Below are 24991 nucleotides of genomic sequence, written 5' to 3' on the forward strand. Positions count from 1 at the left end.
TCTGGTCTTGATAACTTCATCTCATGTCCCTCGGCAGTCACTCTAGGGAGTATGATCAACCTCTTCTTAGATTAAAAAAAAATTTTTTTTCAGTACTTGGTGTTAAACTTCTTACTTCCTGAATGATACAGCTCCAGTTTTTTTGTTATTTTGAGGCAGAGTCTCACTAAATTGCCCAGACTGGGTTCAAACTAGCAGTCCCTCTGTCTTAGTGTCCCAGAATGTTGGGATTACAGATATGCACCACAAGGCCTGGCTTTACCTTTTTTTTTTTTTTTGTACCATGGATCAAACTCCCGACCTCATGCTTGCCACGCAGGCGCTTGTGCTGCTAAGCTAAATCTCTGGCTCAAAACAAGCCTAAATCCATCTTCAACTCTGTCAAAGCTGACTGAAAATCCTTGGCTTCTGTCTAATCTGCTTCTCTAGGCAACATGAGCCAGGCTCAACACAAACAATACAAATTCAAGAAGCCTCACTTTTCTTCCAGTAATACTGCTCACCCTTCAGGCCACTGAGCCCCAACTTCTAGGCTAGGCAGCAGACAGGCCAGTATATCTGTCTGCTCTGCTAGATGGACAGTCCAATCTACACCCTGCTCGTGGCAAGGGTAGCACTTTGCCCTCATCCTGTGAACAAGCAGGTTGACCAGTAGGCCCAACTGGGGCCCACCATGCACCTATAACACCCCTCAGCAAAGTGGGTGCTATGGGCCCACCCTCACTGTGAGCAGTGGGTGCTGGAGCTATGCTGAGACCCTCTGTTATCTAGGAACCAAAGGAAGTAAGGAGCTAGCAAGCCTGGCACCCCCAAGATAAAAGACAGGAGAAGGCTGTGAAGAATGGGCAAGCCTATCCTTGTGGCTTGCCGGAAGTGTAGCATCGAAGCTTTTATAAAGCTTTTTGTTTTTATTGCACATCATATAAAAACAGCTGTGCTGTATTTAAAACAGACAAGGACAATCACAGGATATAGAGGCCCACTGTGAGCACCGCACTGCCAGAGCCTTCCATGCAGGATGGAACCCACCAATGAAGTACATGCTTGTTCTGGGCTGCAGAGTTGTGCTGGGCCTATCTGCACGGTCCTCTTTAGAGGTTGCTGGTGACGATGACAAATGTCTAGGCAGAATGACTGGTCCAGTAGCTGCACTTGCAGCACGATAGTACAGGAAGACTGTGGTTGGCTGGTCTGCTGCAGTGGCTGAGACTGCTCTATGTGCTGGAAGGGCAGACCAGTTAGCTTGGGGGTAAGCTGGATCTAATATTCAACTCAGAACACACTGGATAGTTGTACCTGGGCCTAGTAGACACACAGTGGCAGATGGGGCAGAATCTAGCCTTGGGCTGGCCAGCTGGTATGATTTCTTGTCCCTCAAGAACTCATGGCTAGGGCCCTGCTGGGACTAAAGAGACAGATTGGCACTGACAGGGGAAAAGAAAGGCTGTCCATGTGCTCCAGCTGCCACACCAGAAGGTAGAAGCCAGAGGAGAAGCAGGGGTCAGGGCAATCATTGTCCTGAGGCTCCAAAATGCCTGTGGAAGTCTGTCTCATGCTGGGCTCCAGTCCTCCCGTCAGATGCTCAAGAGGTGAGGGGTGCTGGGCATAGACACCCACAAGCTGTTAGAAGAGCAGGGTTGTCAATCCCGTGCCCCTTTCTTCCTGCCCCTCTGCTGCTGCCCCTTCTGCTTGAGCTTCTCCTTTCGGGCTGCAGCAGTGGTGAAGGTAATACAGAGGGCATCCAGGATGTCCAGGAGCTTGCCCATGGGCACGCGAATGCCATCTTGCTTCAGCTCAGCCTGCAGCTCTGCCAACTCAAGCGGCTGGTACATGAGCACCTTGCGGTACAGTGCCGGCTTGGAGCGGATATAACATCTCACAGCTTCCTCTGTGTCTGGCACCTGGCTGGCTGCCTGGGATGCACCGACCCCTGCACTTTCGTCCTCCTCATTGTCACCTGCAGACTCAAAGGCTGCTCCGAACTCACAGGACGAACTGAAAAAAAACAGACATTTGTGACTCCTTTTCTCTCCAGTCTATGACCTGAAGCCCCTTGGAGGGAAGGAGTGTTTCTGTGGCACTGCAAAGCCTGGCATGTGCCAGGGACAACCACCCAGGGGGGCAGGATGCAACTGACAGTGCCCCATAGGGTACTGTGGCTCTGGGGCGCTCTAGCTAAGGCAGCCTGCATGGGGTCCCTCTTAGCCAGAAATCCAGGGCCAGGGGCAAGGAAGACAGATCCTGAAGGCCTGCAGGGGGCTCAGGGAATGGCCCTTTAAACCACCTGGGCTTCCTGCAGCTTGAGCCCAGGAGCGGGCTTTTCAACACTGCACATTAAGCCATCCTGATACCCATTCTCAAACCCGCTGGTTAGAGGTCACATGATGCCACTGACCCTACTGCTTCCATCTGGTTACCTTTGTGAGCTAAAGGAGCTGTCACTGCTGTCCACAGAGGTGGCCACAGATTCCTGAGAGGCTGGGAGCTGGGTGTCAACATCAGGGCCCAGAGGTGGTTTCTTGGTTGGTGGCCTCTGGTGTAGGATGCTGGGCTGCTTCTTTTGATGTTGAGGTCTCTTACACTGTTGGGTGCTCGGACCCTCAGTGACCTTAAATGGGGTGCAGCCTCCCACCCTGAAAGGCTTGTCAGTCTCAGTGGGGAGCGTCTGGCTGCAAGGTATCTCCCGGCATCCTGGTGAGGACTGGATCTCATCCTCTGAGTCTGACTCCAGGGTCTGGTGAGTATACTGGAAAATTTCCTTTAGTTTCAGAACCATCTGGCGTTTGGGCAAAGGTCGAACTCCAAACCTGCCAGAGACACAGATGAAATGCAGGCCCACCAGTGTGGCCCATCTATATATTCCATACTATTTTCACATTAGCAAGGACTAAGGGATATAAGGAATGGCTCTGTAGGATCCAAACCATAGATGTTCCAACTTTTATGAGCATTCAGAGGTTAGCATCTATCCTATGTGCCACAAAAGAATGTTCCCAAAGGGTTCCTCCCACAGTGCTCTCCATGCTGGTGGGGGCAGTGACTTCCCTAGGTGCCTAAGCTGAACAGCAGTATTCATTAGAATGTGATAGCTCTTATATTCTTTTAAAAAAGAAGCCAGGCATGGTGGCACACACCTGTAATCCCAGCACTCTGAACACTGAAGCAAGAGGACTGCTGAGAGTTTAAGGCCAGCCTGGGCTACAAAGTGAGTTCAAGGCCAGCTTGAACTGCAAAGTAAAACTGTCTCAAACAAAACAAACAAGCAAGCAAAAAATTATTTTAAAAATGAGGGCTCTTTACTCAGACCGGACGGGGTCCTATCCCCATCAACACTGGGCATGGAAACCTGTCATCCAGGGCATAACTGAAAGAAGGCTCATGTGTTGACTTCTAAGGAGCCCGAGGGATGTGGGAACAATACTCAGAGAAGCAAGCAGTTCACCTCACCGCCCAGTGGCCACACACACCCTGTGGAGCAGACTGCAGAACTTTCCTGCAGCCACCAGATTTGCAGAACCATATGCTAGATCCTTTTGTGCCCAGACTTGCTGAGCCTGGTTGTGCAAAGGAAGGAAAAGATTACTTACGAGCAAGCCTGGAAGAGAAGCACCTACCTGTCCAGTTCTTTCTTTAGCACGGGGGTCTCCATGATGGAATACCTTGGTATTGGAGTTATGGGCACTTTCGGGGGCAAGTTTTTCTTCCGATTAGCACCTTCTGGGTAAAACAGAGAAAACATGGGAGAGGTTGATTTGCAACCACTTGTGGTCCTGGAAGTGTCTAGAAAAAAGCTCTGCCCAATGAAAGCAGTGATGTCCCCTTCCCAGTTGGGAGTCGTGTCTTGTTGGTAAACACACAGAGCATACACCAACATCTGTGCTGTGAGCACCACTAATGCTGGGTGAATGGCTCCTAGGGCTGTTCAACCCAACTGCCCAGCACAGGCCTAAACATAAATACACTTAAAAATGTCTTCATGTACAATGACAGCTTCAAACAATGGGCAACACTGATCCCTATCAAGGAGGCTCTACAGCTGTCTTCAAAGACATTCAGATGGCTGATGAGCACATGAAAAGACACTTAGCATTATGAGTCACTAAAGATACACAAATAAAAAATCTCAGCCGCTTCACCTTCACTAGGCTGGTTAGAATGAAAGGCAGGCAACAGGCAGTGTTGGCGAGGATGCAGGGAAACTGGAACCCTCACTCTGCTGGTGGGAGAGGAAATGAAGCAACAACTCTGGAAAACAGGCTGGGAGTTCCTCCAAATGCTAAACAAGTTCATTTCACCTGCAATTCTACTTCTAAGTTTACATACAAGAAAAATGAAAAATGAAACACAATATATGTACAGGTACAAATTCTGTATGATAAATATTATCACTATTTATATTTCACTGTCCATTTTGAAGACCACTTGAGATTCAGATCAAGGGGCTCATTTTTACAGCCCTGCATGGGAACTGGTGAAAAAATGCAAATTCTGGGTGGCGGGGGGGAGGGGCTGAAGAAGCTCTGGTGTGGGACAGGGTGGGGAAGGCCACCTGTTTTAAGAAATTCTTTCTGGTTGACTCTGAAGCCCTTAAAGGCTGAGAAGCTCATCTAAGATTTCAAGAGGGCAGGAAGCACCAGGCTGCAGTCATTTTCCCTCAGTGTTGCTTTCTGTCCCCACTGTAGAGGGTGCCTGGCCCACAAGTGGTTTTGAGTAAGCCAGAGTGCCCTAAATACACTGGAAGAAGCATTCTTCTCCCCCAAGGGATGGGGAAGCGCAAGGCCCATGGATTCTCAAACTTTCTCCATTTGTGAAGGTTTTGTTCTAGAGCTAAGAGTCAAACTCTGGGCATGGGAAGCACATACTCCACCACTGAGCTACACCCCAGTCTGTTTTCCTTTTTGTAAGGTGAGATTCATAGAAAATGTGTCATTTAGGACATTTACAATATTGGTCAATCATCATTTCCATCGTGTTCCAGAATATTTTTTAAAAAAATTGTTTTTGAGACAAGGTCTCACCAGTCCCAACTGGCCTTGAATTCATTGGATAGCCCAGGCTGGCCTAGAACTTTCAGAGTCTTCCAACCTCAGCCTCTCCCTGGTGGTGGGATTACAGGCCTGTGTCACCACACCTGGTTTGGTTTGTTGTTGTTGTTGTTTTTTACACTGTGTTTTGCTATGCAGTTCAGGCTGACCTGAATTCACTATGTAGTCCAGGTTGGTCTTAAACTCACTCCTGCCTCAGCCTCCCAAGTGCTAGGATCACAAGTGTGCGACACTATCATTCCAGAATGATGTACCACCCTAAAAGAGATTATACTCAGTGAGTGATCACTCTCATTCCCCTCCCCTCATCCCCAGGCAATCCCTAGCCTGTTTCATCACTCTGGAGTAGGTATTTCATAGAAACGAAATCATTTCACAGGTGACCTTTAAGGTCTGGCTTCTGTTATCCAGCACAGTGTTTTCAAGAGTCATAGATGTGGCAGTGTCAGTATTTCATTACTTCCACGGCCAAATACCATTCCCCACATGGCTGGACCACATCTGCTGAAACCTGGGCTGCTTCCACTTTCCCACTATTATAACCTGTGCTGCTCTACACATGCACCGCTAAGGTGCATTCGCTCAATTTTCAATTCTTTTGGATAGGTGAGCATGGAATTGCTGGGCCCTATAGTAATTCTATGTTCAAATTTTTTTGTTTTGGGGATGGAACTCGGAGCTCAAGTGCACTAGGCAACTCAGCCAGCTCCCTGAGGAACCACACTTGCCCCATTCTGAGGTACAAATGGGACTTACTGCTTAGACTTATCACCTCTGGGGGTGCTAGCTGAGTCTTGTAGGGGGTCCACCAACATGTACTTTTACCAAGCACCCAGGGGAATACTGGTTAGGATGCAGGTCAGTGCGAGAAGCACTGATTGACTGGCACATGCCTGATGCCAGCAGGTCTCCCTCCATGTGAAGGGGCTGCAAGGCAATGGCAGGGTCTGGCAGGAGAGCCAGCGCTTCACATCACCCAAGTCCATGCCCCATTAGGACAGACAAGACTCCTTCTGACCCTACTGCCACTCACTCGGTCTCTCTGGCCCTTCTGATTTCTGGGCTCGGAGGGCACATGGTGTCTGGTGTGCAGGAGGAGTCTCTGGAGACTTCTGCCCTTCCTCGTCCCAGTCGTCCCAGAGGGCCGGATTCAGAAAGCTCAGCCTGCTGCTCCTCGGGGAGCCAGCTCCTGAGGACTGCTCTGGAGATGCTCTTCGTGCCTTGCCATTTGCCCGGATAGGGGTACTGCCCAGGAGTCCTGGGGAGTGGCAGTCACTACTGTCCAGAGGCTCCTGGGCCTGCTTATTGGGACTGCTGGTACTCAGGGGACCAGTGCGCTCAAGGTTCAGGTGGTCAATTGGAATTGGTGAAAGAGGCTCAATGTTCCAACAGTCATCCACAGGGATTGGGAGGTGACTGTCCAGCAGGGGGCTTCTGTTTACCTGATGAGAAGCTACCTCCTGCTCATCTTCACTGTCCCCAACTTCTACCACTTCACTCACTGCTGCCTGATTTGGTAAGAGTTTCTGGACGGACCCAGTGAAATCAGGGAGGCCTCCTGCCATGGGACATGAGGCCCTTGGGGAAGAGAGCTTGTGGTGCTTGGACTGGGAACAGGAAAGGCGCCTGCGGACCCGCCTTCCACTGCCAGAAGTTCCTGGTAATGTAGGTGACAGCAGGGATGTGATGACTGAGAACTTTTGTGTGGCCTCTGACACTGGGCTGTTTCCTGGAGTGGTTCTGCATGAGGGCTGCACCATTTTATCTGAAGGCCTAATCCCAAGGCTTGTGACCTGGGTCTGTGACAAGCAGTCACGGCTCCTGCTTTCCACTGGGGTGGCAGGTACTAGCCAGGAGGCATCTGTGGTACTGTCCTCATCAAGCCTCTCACGGTCAGAGATCAACCAGGAGGTCCTTGTCCTGCCCGCAGTACCTTGATTCTCCAATTGTCCCTCCCCACTCTTGAGCTTCAGTTCTGCTTCTCCCCTCGGAGGGCTCTGAGAATGCTCTTGATCTGCATCAACATCAATAACTGAAAACAGCTCAGAGGACTTATAGCTGACTTCTAGAATATTCCTTTCTTCTGAGGGACCATCAGAAACCAACTTTGTTTTGGTCTGTTCTAGCTCCACTTCTTCATCTGAATCCAGTAAAAGAATGATCTCATTCTCTCTGCTCATGTGGGAGGGAGGATCCTGGGATGTGATACTTAAGGGGTCAGGAACTGACTGTGTCAGGTCAATGGATAGAGACTTTTCTGGGGAAATCAGGACACCCTTATTTTTGTGTCCCAATATGGAATGACACTCTGGGCCTTTCCAGTGGCCTGGCTCCTTATGTACTGTGAGAATGCCACTGTCCTGCTTTGCTGGTACAGCTGGAGATGGTGAGCTAGGGGAAGACACTATGGAAATACCATTATGTGACCGGGGTGTGGATGGAGATGAATCACTTGTGTGATGAAGGTAACGCTGTGACTGGTTGGGACTCCTGACACCAGGAAGCTGTGATGGGCGATAGCACTGCTGTGGCTGTGGAGTGGAGACGCAGGGCATTTCTACCTCTTTCTTCCTGACAATGTCACCTTGTTCCTGGTGGTCACATGTTATCTGGGGTACTTCAGAGAATTCTGCTTGAGGTGATGAAAAGACCTGTTCATAAGCAGGGACCTCAAATGAGTGCACAAGGAAGCTTTGTCTCTCACCCTCGCTGACCCCAGGAAGGCTACAGGAGCTGGAGCTGGGTGCCTCCTTTGATGCTGTCTGCTGGTGGGTCTCTGCATCTGCTGCCCTGTCTGAGCATCCACCTGCAGGTAACAGGAGGGAGCGCCCTACATTTTCATTGTTGACTGGGGACTTATATTTTCTTGGCTCCAAAAACTCTCCCTTTTCCAACTCTTTGCTTCCTAGGATATTTTCCAGGGGAGATCCAGCAACTGGACTGTCCTCTCCTGGTTGGTCAGGTTCCTCGTCTGTATCTGGTGCTCTTTTCCACTGCAGCAGCTTTCGCTGAGTGGCTGCAAATTCGTAAATTTCCTCCATGTCTGCTTCATTCACTTTTTCTCTGTCTTCTTCAGATTTCAACAAAGTCTCTGCTTCCTCCTCCTCATCTGTCCACATTGACCTCAAGAGTTCTTGGAAATTTTCTGCTCTGCTTTCACAGTTTTCATCTTTTTTCTCCTCTTGCCATTCGTCTTCCACGTCCATCACAGCAGGTACTTGTTCACACAGGTGAACAAGGTCACTAACACCAAACCTGCAACAGAACACTGTGAGTCATTGCCATTCTGCATGGAGGTGGCTGTGGGCAGCCAGGTGGGTAGCCAGGGCAGTCTTGCGAGGAAGAGCAACAGCGCAACTCACTGTGGCTTTGCCCATTCTCCTAGGATGGAGCCCACACACCTGCCTAGAAACCAGCCCAGCGCTAGCTCTAGAAACCCAAGAGGCTTTAATTTTGCTACTGCAAATGCAGAGGTACATCAGACTGAGTTTGAGATCATGAGATTGGGAATGGGGGGGCTGAAAAATCAGGCAGTTCATGCTGCTCCAGGAGGCCTTCATGCCTGAGACAAACCACAACAGACCAGCTCAATGGGAAGCCAGCTGGCCACTGACTTATTGGCTCTGCAACCCAATTAGCACACTTCAAACCCCTGGGGCTAAGACATTCCTTCCCAAGGGACCTGAGGACTGATGCAGTCTGGGAGGAACAAGGCTTCCTCCAGAGCCCCAAGAACCAGGTCATGGTGGAGGATGCCTAGCTGCTACTCTTCTACTCTCATGGGGACCATCAAAAAACTTAGTATAAGATTTGAAGACATGGGCCACCCTCATCCCATGCCTGGAGGTATCTTTTTCCACCCTGAAAATGTCTAGCCTGGCAGGTATCCACTCTGATTGCTTGTGGCTACAAAGCCTTGGAGTGGGGTGCCACTGATCATGGACTTGGGACTAAACGTATAAATAGGACTAAATGGAATAAAAGGTCTTGCTGGCATCAGTCCTGACTTTACTACAGCACAACCCTCCCCAAACTCTTACAAACTGGGGAGTCCATGGGAAGAACAATCCCAACCTGCGGGCCAAGGTGCTCAGGTCAGCCACCAGGTGGGATGGCAGATAAGTGTCCGCTGTGTAGAGATAGCGCAGGAACACACAGGTAGCCTCAGTGCTCACACTGCTTAGCAGCACACGCTGAATCTCATCCCCATCTTCTATGGCAGAGAAGCCTTCATTATTTACCTAGATGAAACAAAATGTAAAAGTTGGCTTACTGACCAACAGCAGCAAACGGACCGTTTGGGATATCTAGGAATCTCCAGCCTTAGGGTTCCATGCTCCAGAAAGGCATAGGCCACTACTGTGCATTTTCATGGCCAGAATTTTGCAGGTTCAGTCACAGCACTTTCTTGTTTTCCAAATCATTTTAGGGGTAGATATTAGGATTTTAGAGAACTGGTTAGTTTCCCTGGACAGACTCCAGAACTTTCTGGCACACTGAGCATGCAAATCAGCCTTGAGACAGTGACAGAGACCCTTTATAATGATTCATGGAGGGGAGTGCATACAATGGAACCAAAACTGACATTTCCAGCCTTGAGACTATGCCACATCTCTCTTTCCTCTGCAGAAGCAGAACGATGCTGGCACTAAGGGAACCTCATTCTGGGGTAAGGGTAGGCGAGACGGAGAAGGCCAGAAGGAAAGAAGGAAGGAAGGGAAGGAGGAAAGGAGGAGGGCATGCTGCATACTCACATACTGAATGAGAAGTGGACATCGGGCATAAAGCACAAACTTGTGGGCATAAACCACTTCCCCGCTGTCTGTCTGGAACTGAACATCACTCAGGTGTGGGTTATTGACCATGGCACCAAAATCAGCAGCCAACAACCTGAGGGAGAGCTGCACGACAGGACAGGAACAGAGTCAATCCCTTCAGTGCTGCTTCTCTTAACCAGGTTGAGAGGTCCCCAACCGAGAGCTGCTAGGGTAAGCTAAGAGCCAGGACCCCACCTCCTTTCCACCTCAGAGTTATCTTAAGGTGCCCAATGACCTTCTTTCTCTGGGTCTCTATTACACATGTACAGTTGATCTCATGTAGGAAAGATTAGCAAATGGGTGTGCTTGGGTTATACCCACAATGTAGATTCCTGGACCAAAGCCTTGAGTCCAGCTGTCCTGGGACCAGCCACTCCCCGACTATGCATTGTAATGATCCCAGCCTAGTAGGTAGTGTGAGGTACTGGGCTGATTCTGGTCTTTAAGGAAAGCCTGACTTCTAATGCTGTTCTCACCAACACAGGGTCTCTGGATGGTTAATTACAGCCTAGCCCAGGACCCTGTACAAAAGAGGCATGGTCAGCTCCTCATGTGTAAAGCAGACCATGAAGACACTGGTAGAACAGATGCCTAGAAGAGGTGGTGCACAAAGAACCAGTGTTTTCCTGGGACTCTGAGGCAAAGTGGATGCTGGGGTAGGTTGCTGGGGGTAATTCACAGTGTCCTCAGACAGAAGCAACAGAAGCCTTTGCAGCAGTGCCCCTAGAGAGATGACAGGAGGCCTAGTGGGTGCTCAGCAGGCTCCACTCAAGGGCTGTCCAGGTACACTGATCATCACGGAAGCAGAGACTAGAGGACTAAATAGGAGCAGCCAATGCCATAGCTCAGCTATTGGTGCCAAAATCTCTGTCCTTACCAAAGTGTGGGCATCCCTCTCGAGGGACTTCTCCTTAGGTGGCAGGGCAAAACCAGTCAGAGAAAGGCCACTGGATACCAAATCCAACCCTGAGAGAAAGATTTTCACATTAAAAAAGTAACACCTCCCAGCAACACCAACTGCCAGTGGGCGGAGCTAGACTCAGTGGCACCTCAGGACACCTTCATTTATAAGATGTTTTTACAATCTTCCTCTAAAGGGAGGTGAAAGGACAATAAGAGAGACAAAGTTATCCCAGAGAAAAATGAAAGCACCCAGAGTTTGCATTCTCCCACAGGACCGAGCCGTGCCTCAGCGTCAGGTCTAAGTTCCCCGCACAGTCTGTCCCCACTTCGGATGGGGTGGCTGGCCCAAACAACCCACCCTGTATCTCACCTGCAGCCCCTCCAGAGTTGGCCAGGCTCCCACTGCAAGGCCACGGGCTGGCATTCAGCCCTTCCTCTGCCAAGTCCACAAGGTCCTGGAGGGCCTGCTGCTCTCTCTGGCTGGCAGACAGGGATGGGTCTCTGGAGTTGCAGGCTACATGGGAGCTGCTTTGGAGGGCAGGTGGACTTTGTGTTAGCTTGGGTTCCTGTGTGAGACCCTGCAAGGAGAATGAAAGCCAAAGTGACGTATGGTCAGTGCCATTGATATATACACTATAGCAGCCACCACACACACATGGCTAGACTTAAAACCAGAGTGGGCTGGGGATTTAGCTCAGTGGCTCAAGTGCTTGCCTGGTAAGAATGAGGTCATGAGATCGATCCACTGCTAAACAAAACAGAGCATAGGACAAGAGTTGTCCCCAGTGTTAGTGTGGAGCAAGTCTGGGAAGCTCTCCCCATCACTGAATCAAAAGGTTTCTGCCAGGCCATCCTGTGGCATCCCAGTCTACAAAGGTCCATCAGAGTCAGAACGGCCACCCTTCTACTGTCATCCAAATGGTCACATTCAGGTTAAAGACTGACTCAGGATCATCTATAGCTGGACTGTTCGGAGCACACACATAGAATGTAGGTTCTTGGGCCCTATCTCACACAGATTATACAAGTATCTTGGAAGAGAGACCAGGAGTATGCACTTTATTTTACTTATTTTATTTTATTTTATTTTATCTTATTTCCAATTTTGGGACAGGGTCTTGCTAAGCTGCCCAGTCCAGGCTTGAACTTGCAATCCTTACAGGTGTGTGCCATCATGCCCAGCATGGACTCTGAATTTTAAAGAAACTCCAAGAAAACAATGAACTTTGGGAACTCTTATCACAAATGCCATTTCTGTTTGCTTGTTTTACGAGACAGGGTTCACTATGTAGTTCAGACTAGCCTTGAACTCATTATGTAGCTTGGGCTGCCCTCAAACTCACAGTGATCTTCCTGCCTCAGCCTCCCAAGTGCCGGGACTACAAGAACCACACGTGGCTATCAAGACTGCCAATTGGTTGCTATAAAGAGAAATAAGCTACTGGCAAGACCTCTTCGGTTTTCTCCCCATCTACTTATTAGACTTCTAGTTCCCCAACTATGCAATCAATGGCTGCATTTCCAAAACTTCCCACCTCTCCCAAAGCCTGCCCAAAGTGTGCCAGGAGAGGCAAGGCTCACCTTGGTGGGCTGCTGGGGCACAATGGGAGGTACCAGGCCTGCTGTGTAGAAAGACTCCATAGCCCAGGCTCCAGTCAGTGCACTGCCCTCCCATAGGAAATTCTCCTTTCCTTCAGGCAGCTGTAGATGCCAACCTGCTTCTTCCAGCTTTTCCCTGAGAATTCTGCTGGCAGGAAGTGGTGGTGTGCTGCACAGTTCCACTTCTTCCAAAAGGAGCTGGGCCACTCGATCTTCTATCTGTCTACCTGTGGTGTTAGAGTCCTGGACTAATAACGGTGGTGGGGAGGTCAGAGGTTTCCTCTTGCGACTTTTCTTCTCTAGAGATAAACAGAAGGGCCATCCGTAGTGGATCTGTCCACTCATTTGAAGCTGTTGCTGGTCACCTCTCAAATGGCAGCAGAGCAGCAAGCTCTCCCCAGGGCCTCTGCTCCCAGCCACACTTACCTGCTCCAGGCCTCGTCCGCTCAGAAAAAGCACTTTCCAGTCTGAGTGTAAGTGCAGGTGGACCTTGCTCCACTTCAGATCGGGACAGAGCCATGGCCACCAGAAGGTCCTCAGATGGTACCTCAGGTTTATCAACCTTCCGCCTCTTTTGTGGCTCCTTCTTGTTTGTGGCTCCTTTTCGTTTCCACCCTCCAACAAGGTTACTAAAGCTAAAAGGCAGCCACAGAGAAAGGTCAGAGAGGCCTCTTCCCAGACTGGACCTGTCTGCTTATGTGGGATGACCAGAAAGGGCAGTGTGCTCCCTGTACAGGGCCAGCGCTGCTTTAGCTCTCCTTGTGCTGTCTCTTTGTGAGCTCTCGTTCAATCCAAGCCAAAATAATCAGAAGTTCTAACCAGGAAAATGTCTGGGCCATTTTTGTGACACTGCAGTTAAGTTCTTAGTAGACAGAGCTGTCAAACATACTGCCACCTAGGTGTAAATGAACCTTATGGTGAATCAACATTCAATGGCTCTGCGTTGCGCTCCATGGATCCCCACCAAGTTCTGTCCATTAAAACTTCTGATGCCCCTGATGTGGTCCTGGTCACACTGACCATATACTGTAGAGACCCCAGGGCAGCATCTCTGCCTAAGGCCTTATACAAGAACTTCCCAGCTTCAGCCTCCAATAGTCAGCTCTCTCAGGGGAGACAGCACCTCTGTCTTTGGGAGATTAGCACAAGGGGTCTTGGGCTGGACAGAAGCCCCACTGCCTGTCTGAACCTCACTGGCTGGGAAGTAGGAGGATAAGGCACTCGGCAACTCTGGGAATAGCACCCAGCCTCCCTGCAGCCTTCATCATGCCTCTGGCTTCTGGAAAAGCTAATACTCTCCTCCACGGGCAGCAATGGCAGGGGATTTTCAGATGTTGTCTTAGAAGACTTAAGCAAGCCCTAACTCAGCTGTAGCTTCCCAGGTACCTGTATAATAACCACAGCTACCAAGAGAGAAAGGAGCTCCCAGAAGCTGGGCAGATGTCCGTATGACTTCAGTGAGGTTGGGGCTGCTTCTCTGGGCTGCAGGCAGGGCCGGGAGCCAGGGAAACCATGAATGAACAGGCAGTGGTGGGCAGAGTGGCATATGTACTTGGGCCAGGGAATTCTAGCCACTCCAAAGATCCATACACCACGGGCCTGACCTTAGCAGAGGAGAGGTTCAAAGTTCCCTTAAGGAGGGCCAGTTCCCATAGCTTCCTATTTGATCAGCCTTCTAAAAGGTTTCACATACATCTAGTTTCAATACTTGGAAATATTTTAAAAGCAGATATATTTGGTCTGAGAGAAACGCAAAGGCTTAGATACTGTCTAAGGCCTTAGACTTTCTGTCCTAGGACACTAATGTGGATGTGCTAAATACAGACAGGCTTACTAGCTAAAAGAATCCCCTCTGAGCTTGGTGTGGTGGTGCACATCAGTCATCCAGCCCTTAGGAGGCTGCAGCAGGAGGAGGATCACCACAGGTTTGAAGCCAGCCTGAGCTACATAAAGAGTTCAGGGCCACACCCTATTACAAGTAAAACTGTCTCAAAAAAAAAAAGAACAAAGATCTGGGGATACACGTCAGGGCAAAGGCCCTGGCTCAATCCCCAGTACCACAAAAAAGAAAAAAAGAAAAGAGAGAGAAAATCCCCTCTGCCTTATGAAATCTCAGATCTGGTCCAGCCCTGCTGTCCACAGCCTGTGGGCAAGGCAGTGGCCAGGAAAAACAGCTACCAACCTTGGCCACCTTCCCTTTGCTTTTGCCAACTGAAGAAATCCCCAAACAAGAGAAGTCAGAAGCCTATGCTGACTTTGGTCTGCTTGAAGTTGACATTAATTTGGTTGTCCTCAGTGGCAGGGGCAGTATGAGCAGAGCTGACCCTCTGCTATTTGTGTGTCTGCGCTCTGTATGCCAAGGACTTGTTTCCCAGCTATCAGAGGAACTTACTATTTTAACATGAAGTACTAATTCAGGAAAAATTTTAGCAGAGGAACACCAGTGGTTCTGTTTCATCAATTCTTTTGAATTCTGCTGACTAATCTGACATTAACAATATAAAAACTGAACTACACTAAGACTAAAGCCATGATGACCAACCAAGACACAGAAAAGGTAAAGTGAATACCAAATCTTTAGACTGTAGAGCAGTCACTGCAGGATCGCAGACTGGAAACATCTTAAGAAGGACCTCAAGGAAACCAATCAGATTCTCTTCACTGATGCCCCTGTGTGCATATAAAATCTGTGCCCTCCTGAATCCCTTCTAGTCTGTGCCTGATTTCACTTCAAATGTATCTATCACTTACGGAATCCAAAATGGTTCTAGTGTGTTCCAACCCTACAGAAAGCTTTGTAAAAAAGTCAAATTGAGTACAAACACTGTTTTTTTGCTGAATTTTCTTCTTTTTTTTTACCTCACCTGGGTGCCAGGGGGCTGCTGTTCGCCTCAGCAGAAGCTGTCTGCGTCCGCACAGCCTGCAGTAGGAGCTGGGGCCCCACTCCCATCCTTGCTGCACATTGCTTCAAGTGGTTGATTCGGCTCTTAGCGGTGACAAACGGCTTGCCACAAATTGGACACTCAGGAATCTGAGGCATGGAAGGTCCTAGTGCCTTTTCAGCCTCATCCAAGCACCTGGAGGAAGACAGTAAACAGAATAGAATCATGCTCCCCAGTGATGTGGATCATAGCAAATGCTGGATTTAAGTCAATATGGATATGATAGCCTATACATGTTTCCCCAAACCATCCCTTAGCACAGCCAGAACATCTCCTGGCAGTTGGCTCCAGACACTAGAGTTAGGTATTTGTTAGCAAAGGCAGCCACAGAACGCAAGGACAGATTAAACAGTTACTTTATGAGCCAGCAATTTTATTCTTAAACATATGCCTCAAAAGACCAAAAGCAGGTGTTCAACTATGACATGAATGTTTGCCAAAAATGGAAACAACCCAAGTGTCCCTCTATGAATGAAAGGATAAATATGTGGTCCTTCCATCAATGGGCTATTACTCAACTGCAAAAGGGAGTGACACACTGATAAAGGCCACATGGGTAAACTCTGAAAAAAAGATTTTAAGTGAAGGAGGACAGACACAAAAGGGCAAGTATTACACGATTTTACGTACATGAAGTGACCAATAGCAAATTCATAGACACAGAAAGTTGGCTAGTTATTATGGGGGAAATGAGGGAGAAGCAACAGGGAGTAACTGGATGGGGCTTCTTTCTAGAGGTGATCAAAATAGTCCAAAACGAAAACTGATGGTGGTGATGGCTATACAATTATGTGGATGTAGTAGCCCTAGGACAATGAACTTTAAATGGCTGAAATGTGTGAATTCTATCTAGAATTCTACCTAGATAAAACTGTCTAGAAAAAAAGGGTATGCTGAGGTGCTATTATCATGCAGAAAGTCTAGAGTCCTCCTAAAGCCTTGGGGTACTCTCAGTTCAGGTCACTGCCATGGGAAAGGCGATGGTCTGTGCTGCTGCTCCTACCTGTTCACGTGCTGTTCCCTCCGGGTCACGTTCATAGCTGAGAGGTTCTTCTGACATATCTGGCAGAAGAACAACCCTTTCTCTTCCAGGTTCTCATCCTGCACAGATGTACCTTCCCTTCCAAACTCTTGCTGCAGAACCAAGGCCACTGCAGCATCACTGTCTGTGGCAGGGAGCCCCAGTCCATTCCCTGGGGAAAGCACCAAAGATCTGTGAAGACAGGCTAGCCCCAGACCTCTGTGTCATGTCTCTGCCTCTCACAGCATGAACACCAGGCAGAGCACAAAGAAACCAGAATCCAATACTGCTCTGCCTGAGATGGTGCCCTGGGAGCACTCAGGGAACTGCTCTTGCCAAACTTCAATATACACATGGCACACCTAGAGTCTATGAAAATGTGGGCATGGACTCAGGAGGTTCTAGTGGAGCCAGGGACTTTGTATCTCTAACAGCCACCAGGTGTGATGATGCTGGTGGGCCAGACCCACTCTGAGTATCTAGATCCTTAGGCACATGCCTTTCATCTTTCCCCTTTCTGCTAAAGTCTGGGCCTCAGACACTGCAAGGTCACACAGCTCCCATTCCAATGAATCTAGGTTTTCTCCTTAAAGTTCAGCCTTTCCTCTTGCTGACCTTTTACTGTCCATGAAGAACCAAGGTAGAGTGAATGAACTTTGGCAGTTATAAGGCAAGAGTTTCCCAACCAAAGGATGGATGGATTCTGGTCTTGAGACCATCCCAAGGTGGCCTACTCAATACCAGTAGGGCAAAGCTGCAGCACTCACAAGGGATATGCTCAAAACTTCACAGGTCATAAGTTCTTCAACACTATGGCCTAATGCTCCTGCCATTGAAGCCATTGTGGTTCCATTTGTGTGTGTGTGTGTGTTTTGCTATGGATTGAACCCAGGGCCTCATACATGCTAAGAATGCACTCTACCATTTAGTTACATGTTCAGTGTTCCTTTATTTTTTAAACAAAGAAATGAAGTATTCCTTCTTAAGCATTTGTTGGGTATGATATGAAAATACATGGAGAAAAACTGAATCAAATGTAGGGCTGGTGCCAGGCCCAAACACTGCCTGAGTGACTCCTGGGCCTCTCCATTTGTGCCAAGAGAAAACCAATCCTCAGCAGATCAAAGTACTGCATATTGTGGACCTTTGGGGCAACCTGAAACTTGTCAGTGCTCTCATGAGGAAATAAGCAAATGCAATTCCAAGAGACTCTACACTGATCAGTTTACGCCCATCACTATGGTTTCTTCCTGATTTTTCTTCTATATACATTTATTAGAGATGAGACTCCACATTGCACAGGCAAGAGAAAAAGCCATTTACATTATGTGCCTCTTGCAGTGGTGCAATGAACCACAAAGCACCTGTGGTGCATGATCACCGAACTGTATAACCTAGAGCCAGTCTGACCTCTGATTTACTTACAGTGTACCCAAAATACAAAAATTAAGATGAGGTGTTAAATCAGACCTCAGGTTTACTTATAGCATATCAGAAACACAAACATAAGAGGAAGGAGTTAAATCATGTCATGAGGAAATAATCAAATTCAGAAAGCACAAAGTTAATGTGAAGCTGGGCATGGTGGCACACATCTCTAATTCCAGCATTCAGGAGGCTGAGACAGCAGGATTGCCTTGAGTTGGAGGCTAGCCTGAACTACATTGCAAGACCCTGTCTCAAAAAAAAAAAAAAAAAAAAAAGAAAAGAAAAAAAGAAAGAGAGAGAGAAAAGTTAATGTCAATACAGAACAAAACCAAACCAAGGGGACTATTCTAGAATCTAATCTTAAGAGATTAAACTATAGCAACATGTAGTGTATGAATTTATTTATTTATTTAATTTTTAGTAGGTTTTCTTTTCTTTTAGTGTGTGGATTTATATTGAATCCTTATCATAGAAAGAAAACCAGCTATAAAAGATCTGTTTGGATCCCTGGGGAAATCTGAACTAGATGCCAGGCAGTAGTATGGCATTAGGCATGGCCAATGGTATTGTGGTTAAGCAGGTGTGAAATGTCTTGATGTTTATACCTTAATTTCCAAGGACACAGAAGAAAAACATGTATTTATAAAGACATAAAAAAATACATGGCAGGAGTACTTAGAATTATTTTTGGTCCATTTTGCCAATTTAAGAATTATAAATACAACCAATTAGGGCCAGGGATTTAGCTCAGCGGCATAAATGCCTGCCTGACAAGTACAAGGTTGTGAGTTTAATCCCTGGTACCAAAAATAAATAAATAAATAAAACCAATTAAGATCTGAAAAACAAAACAAAAACGTGTGCATGTATAAAATGGTAAAATGTTAATTGTTAAATCTAAGTGGAGGGTCTCTATAATTTGTGTCAGAAAGGCTCTCACTGTATAGTTAAGGCCATACCTGAACTCTTTATGTAGCCTGGCAATCCTGCCTCAGTCTCCCAAATGGTGGGGTTACTATCCAGCTATGTTCACTGTAATTTTATTTTTGCCTAAAAAGATCAGTAAAATTAATCCTAGCACTCAGGAGGCTGAGGCAATAGAAAAAGCCATCTACATTATGTGCCTCTTGCAGTGGTACAATGATTACTCCAAGTTCAAGACTAGCCTGGGCTATAAAGTGAGCTCAGGCCCAGCCTGAACTGCATAGTAAGGAGCCTGTCTCAAAAAGACAAAAGACCAAAACAAAACAAAAAATAACAAAGATCAGTAAAATTATAGACTAATGATACCTATGCTTGGCCGAAATTCTGTAAAATCGATACTTGGAATGAATGTAAAAGTGTAAAGCATTTTGAAAAGCATTAGCATGTATCTTAGTAATATCAACTAAGGTGCAGATATTCCTGTTTTTGAACTGTAGTTGCTACTCTATGTGGATCCTATAAAATACTAGCACAGTACAAAGTACAAAGACAGCCATAACACCATTCAACATCATAGAAGAAAGTGGGAAACAATCTAAATTTCTAAGGGAATTTTTTTTGGTGTAGTTTTTAGTTTTTGTTTTGGTATTTTTGAGACAGGGTCAGGCTTTGTAGTACAGGCTAGCTTTGAACTAGTTATTTAGCCAAGGCTAGCCTCAAATTCACAGTAATACTCATGCTTCAGACTCCCGAGTGCTGGGATCCTCACTGTAATTTTAAAAAACTTCTGTAAGGGAAAAATTTCATGACAAAAAGTCAAAAAATAAAAACAAGAGGGCCAGATATTAGGATACATGCCTATAATGCTAGCACCTAGAAGACTAAAGCAGAATAATAAGTAAAATGTCCTGAATTTAAAAAAGAAAAAAAGCAAGAAGTGCCTTGTCAAACAAGTCGAGTAAGAAATGACCAAGAACTATTCATTTTCTAGTTAGACCCAGTAGGGTGGCAAAGATAAACTCCAGGCAGAAGGCCCATTCACAGCCTCTTTTCTTTCCGTACTGTAACTTACCTCTGGAAGATGGAACATGTATGTTCCTCATACCGTTTCCTGCCACCATCTCCTCTTGAAGACTCTGTGGGTCATTTTCTTCCAGGGTAGCCTCAAGGGAACAGTCCTGTGCATGTCGCAAACGCTCAGGGTCTGCTCTCTTGAACTGCTGCATCCGCTGAAGAACCAGCTCTGCAGTGCGGGGTTTGGAGGGACTTGGCACAGCTGTTGTCATCGAACAGGACAGAGAAGACTGGGAGTCGCCATTGGAAGCATTTACTAGCAAGGAGCAAAACATTCACAGCATGTTTCACCTCGAGAAGGAAGACTTTCCCTCCAAATACAGGCTAGAACCGAGTTTACCAAGTTTAGGTTGACTAGCAAATGTAAGTAAGAAAGATTGCTTGTTAGCAATCTAATAGCTTGCAGCAGTATAAACGTAAGTATCAATGACAGAAGGGAAGTGGGGAGTGACTGCTGGGGAACATGAGGTTTATGTTCTAAAATTAAGTGGTAGTGGCACTGGCACAATTGTGAATATACTAAAAACCAATGAATTGTTTAAGACAGAAATTTTGTGAAATGTGAATTGTATCTCAAGCTATTATATTAAAGCAGTTACCAAGCAGTGGCACATGCCTACCGTCCCAACTCCTTGAAGCTGAAGCAAGAGGATCACAAGTTCAAGCTTGGCCTGCACAACACAGTGAGCAGGGCACAAGGGTGATTATAGCTCAATGTGAAGGCACTGGGTTCAATACCCAGTGGTTCAATTTCTGGTATTGGAGAAAAAACTTAAGGGCAAATGTTTTTTTCTACATTTGTTCTAATTTTCGCCTTCAGTAGAGATCTACAAACCCCTGAAGCTGACTGTCAATTTTGTAGGTATGCATGTGGACTGGGTTTTCTGGGGAGTCACACAGTGCTTTTATCAGATGCACGAAGGGAGCATGAAGGATTAACAGCACCTGTGTACACTACTGAAGTTTTATAACCATCCCTGAGAAATAAGACTTTCCACTACTCCTGAGACGAGCTGTTTCCACACTAGAAAAGCAAAGCAAAACAAAAGGTCAGGAAGTGAAGGTGAGGAAAATTTAGAAACAGAACTCAGGAGCCCAAAGAGTTTGTTGTGCATTATATATGCAAGGGTGATTTTCAGTTCTGCATGAAGAATGTATCCTAAGCATCTGGCTTCGTACACCAAGAGCAGCATGGCAAGAAAGCTGCTGTAAACAAACAAAAAAGAAAGTCTTTGGGGGAAGAGAAAGAAGGTCCTGAATACATCCTAAGACTTAAACCCATACTGTACTCTCCCACAGTCTTTAGTAGCCAAAAGTGCCGGCTCATTCAACGTATTTTCATGTTTGTGTAAATTCTGAAAAAGTGGAGGGCTCAAAACAAAATCATGCAAAAAATTCACACAGGAGTTTTATTTCTTATGACTACTGCTTAAAACAGGAGTCCACAAACTGTTCCTGGGGCTAGCAGCTTGTTTTTGTAAATAAAGCTGGCATAAAGTCACACTTACTCATCTCCATACTGTCCTATTCTGCTGCGTTCACTACAGCAGCAGAGTTGGGTAAAGTTGTCCTGTGGCCCGAGGGAACTGGGTCCAGGGCCCTCCCCCCACAATACCAAACTCCGTAATGTTGAGTCCCTTTTACAAAATAGTATACTATTTGCATATAACCTAGGTGCATTCTTCCTTGTGCTTTCAGTTATGCCTATATTACTTATAATATCTAATACAATGTAACTTCTATGTAGTTATTACACTCTATTGTTTAGAGAACAATGACATGAAAAATTTCTGTACAGGTTCAATATAATTTTTTTCTAATACTTTTCAAATGAGATTGGTTTAATCTACAGATTTGGAACTCAAAGATGCTCAGTGTCACCTGCAGTTGTGGTACAGACTATATGGCCTGCAAAATCGAAATATTTTATATCTGGCCATTTTAGAAAGGTCAGACCCTTGGTTTAAAACACTAACAACTGCCTGGCAAGCACCAAAATAAATAAATAAGTTTAAAACAGTACCAATCATCCTATATCCTTCCTAGAAAGGCCTGACAATGGCTCTTAATGGATTACCTGTCTGGATGCTCTGTGCTTCATTCTGCAGCACAGCCTGATTCAGAACAGGAGCAAGCACATCTCCGTCTCCACTCACAGGGAGGGTGGGCTCACTTTCCTGAGACTTGGTTGCTCCTCGCTTTTTAGCCCTGGGGGCTTGACTGCATGACTGAGGTTTCTTTGAAGTGCCTGGAAGGGTTTTGTTCCTGGTGGCAGACTGTTTGGTTTTTTTCGATATGCTTCTTATTTGAGTGCCCTTTGAAGATTTTTGTGTCTTCCTTTCTCCGAACACTTCCTTGGTTCCGTTTTTTACCCTTTGGAAAAAGCTGGCACAGAGTTCTTTAAAATCATCATCCGAGTCATCCATCTTCTGAGCAGTCTTAAGGCTTTCAGGCTGGTTTTCAGGGGAGTGAGGCCCAACTTGGGGCCTGTCCTCAGGTGAGAACAGGAACCTGTACACCTGCCTAGCGGAGCTTCATTCACCGCTTGGCCTCACTAAGGTTCTTCCCTACCACTTGCTAACCTACTACTTGGAAAATTTGCACAACTGACAAAAAGTACTGTTTTCCGGTTCGAAATGATTTAAATGTTTTTCTTTATAATAGGCCTGTGGTTAAACAACATTATTTAAAGCTTCTGTCTGTTAAAAGTTCACAACTCAGAGAACGTTTTGTGGTGCAATAGTTGTCTTGGCAGTAGATTACATGTGAATTCAGCGATCAGATTCTCCAGGATTTCCATGGTGATGAAGTACATGGGTTTCATTTAATTTTTTAACCTGTGGAAAACCAAAAACATCCAAGTGTAATTAGACAGATGTTGTTTTATGTGATTTCTTTCAGGAAGGTACAAGAGCACGTGGTACATGGGAGAAGTCTCCAGAGTAAAAGTACTCTGCCGCAAGCTCAGCTTGTCCTACAGGACATCACAGCGTAACACAGGAGAGGCATCTAGAAACCTGCTGTCACATATGCTTCCAGAGGAAGAAAAATCTGTGCATCTTGAGAAGTTGTTTTTACTGAAATCTGCAGAACCCCATGAATGGCAGCTGCCACAGAAACAGGATGATCCCCAAATCTAGGGATCCTACATTGAAGACCCCCCGCCATAAGCTTTATCACCTAAGAGAATATATTACCAAAGCTGTAACATGAGAGAAAATCATGCATAGCATCTAAACAGTCAAAACAGAAAAGTCTGCTTTCTCCACCTCTCAGCCCACAAGACCTCTCCAAACTCAGGTGACTGCAACACTGCTTATGTGCAAAGGCTGGCCCTATCAGCATGATTGTATACTCTGGCACACAGCTCAATGGGGTTAAAAAATGTAAACTGAGCACTCAGGAGGATGAGGCAGGAGGATTGCCATGAGTTTGATACCTGCCTGGACTGCAAGGTGAGTTCAAGGCCAGCCTGAATTACATAGTGAAGACTCTGAAAAATCTAAATAAATAAATACTGGATGACCTAATGGCAGGAAGTTCTTTACTTCAAATACAGTAAAGCAGGCCAAGGATTTAGCTCAGCAGTGTAAGTCCCTACCTGGCAAGTGCAAGGTTATAAGTTTGATTCCCAGTACCAAAAAACCCAAAAACAAACAAACAAACAAACAACAAATACAGTAATGCAGTCTCCATTGCCCACATAATCTGATTCATTGTGCAGTTTTCCAGAATAGACAGATGTCCCTAAAATTTACTGTGTATGATTGGCTCAGTCTAGTCACGTTGCCTCCTCAGAGAGGCCTTCACACTCCTTCAAACCAGTCCTTTCCACACCCTTCTCCACACTCTCAATCATGATACATGGCTTTGAGGTTTTTTTGTATTTAGAATTGAAATCAGACCCTCACACTGCCAGGCACGTACTGTACCACTGAGCTAAATCTCCAGCCCATCACACATGATTTTTACAACAGCACTTATCAGATTATATGTAATACATAACACTTATTGAATGTTTACTGTGTGCCAGATACCGTTCCAACTGTTAAGTCTTTTAACTCATTTAATCCTTACAGTAATCCTATACAACAGAATCTGATGTCACCTTCTTTTTTCCCAATGCTGACCAACATAATCAGCATCTTTTTTATTTTTTTATTTTAAGACAAGGTCTTGCTAGCTTGCTAACTGCCCAAACTGAATTCAAACTTGCCATCCTCTTGCCTCAACCTGGGATTCGAGGCCTTTGATACCACACTCTGCTTGTCATTCTTTCTTTACACCAGTTCGTGCCACACAGTATTTGGAGTAATAGGGTAGAGATCAAACAGGCAGCATGATTTCAGTGTACCAGCTCCTGTGTTTTTGTACATTGACTATCAGTGCAACAGCTAAGTTCAACACACTGAGGACACAGACTTACTTTGTTTTGTATTCTCTTTAGCTCATCTGGTACCTGAGTTGTAATAAGTGCTCAATAACTATTTGCTGAATTCATAAAATACAGAGTTTGATGTAATCAGAGTGAAAATAAAGTGGTAGGGATGAAAAAAGTCTGCAGCAAAAAGCAGAGGTGAGTTCACAAGGTCCTGAAACACCAGGCTAAATACAGCAAACTAAAATTTACCCTCTTAGATGTGGGGAGTAGACAGTAAACTTCACACTGTGCTGTCTCAAGACAGGCCACCCCTTCAGGTGCTCAACCAATGTTGCTGAATGTCGTTACAACGAATCCTACAAGGTTGCAAGGTCCCCGAAGACAAGGGACTCCTCAGCTTTCTCCACCTCCAGGGGTGCCGGCTGCCAGCAGGCGCGAAGGGAATGAATGAATGAATGAATGAATGAATGAACCAGGGCGGAGCGACCCTCCCTCCTTTCCCAATCCGGCTTCCTGGGACCTAAAACCAGACGAAAGAGCCCAATCAGTGGAGTAGCTCCCGGCCGAACCCATCGTGTTATCCTGCTCCACCCTCCTGCCTCCCTCTAGGCTGGCCCCTCTCCGCCGCGACTACCGGCCTGAAAGGGGGGCGCACCATGGAATACAAGCGAAGAAAGCTCTGGTCACTCGAAAGAGAGAATAGCCGGAGTTGACAGGCCTCCCTCTTCTAGGGCGCGGACTCCCAGCCCAAAATCCCGACTCCTCCTACCTCCCGCGCCACCGCGACACCGTCTCAATAGAGACCCATGCATCTGCGCATGCGCCGTCTGCGCCACTACAGAGACGAGTTGGGTAGG

At 46.6% G+C, this 24991-nt stretch overlaps 1 protein-coding gene across 8 annotated transcripts; it reads right to left on the reverse strand.

Annotated features, from left to right (window-relative positions):
- Positions 1–888: 888 nt before the first annotated feature.
- Slx4 (SLX4 structure-specific endonuclease subunit) lies at positions 889–24991 on the reverse strand. Of its 8 annotated transcripts, none has more exons than XM_063226398.1 (16): positions 24904–24958; positions 24384–24654; positions 21831–22590; positions 19752–19955; positions 16310–16499; positions 15229–15441; positions 12791–12999; positions 12347–12663; positions 11136–11343; positions 10740–10828; positions 9800–9946; positions 9120–9286; positions 6079–8300; positions 3615–3717; positions 2418–2807; positions 889–1995 (listed from the first exon to the last, which is right to left on the reverse strand). In XM_063226398.1, exons 3-16 carry the CDS (start codon positions 22177–22179, stop codon positions 1641–1643), a joined length of 5163 nt encoding a protein of 1720 aa, XP_063082468.1. In that variant the 5' UTR covers positions 22180–22590; positions 24384–24654; positions 24904–24958; the 3' UTR covers positions 889–1640. The 8 variants fall into 8 exon arrangements, 7 of the variants coding, with proteins under 7 accessions (XP_063082468.1, XP_063082467.1, XP_063082465.1 ...); XM_063226397.1 differs by having other exon boundaries at positions 3615–3714; positions 19752–20009; XM_063226395.1 differs by having other exon boundaries at positions 19752–20009; positions 24904–24957.

Source organism: Cavia porcellus, unplaced genomic scaffold (assembly GCF_034190915.1).
Source record: "Cavia porcellus strain 051 isolate PalLab524CR breed Dunkin Hartley unplaced genomic scaffold, mCavPor4.1 scaffold_16, whole genome shotgun sequence".
In the NCBI taxonomy this organism is placed as follows: Eukaryota; Metazoa; Chordata; class Mammalia; order Rodentia; family Caviidae; genus Cavia; species Cavia porcellus.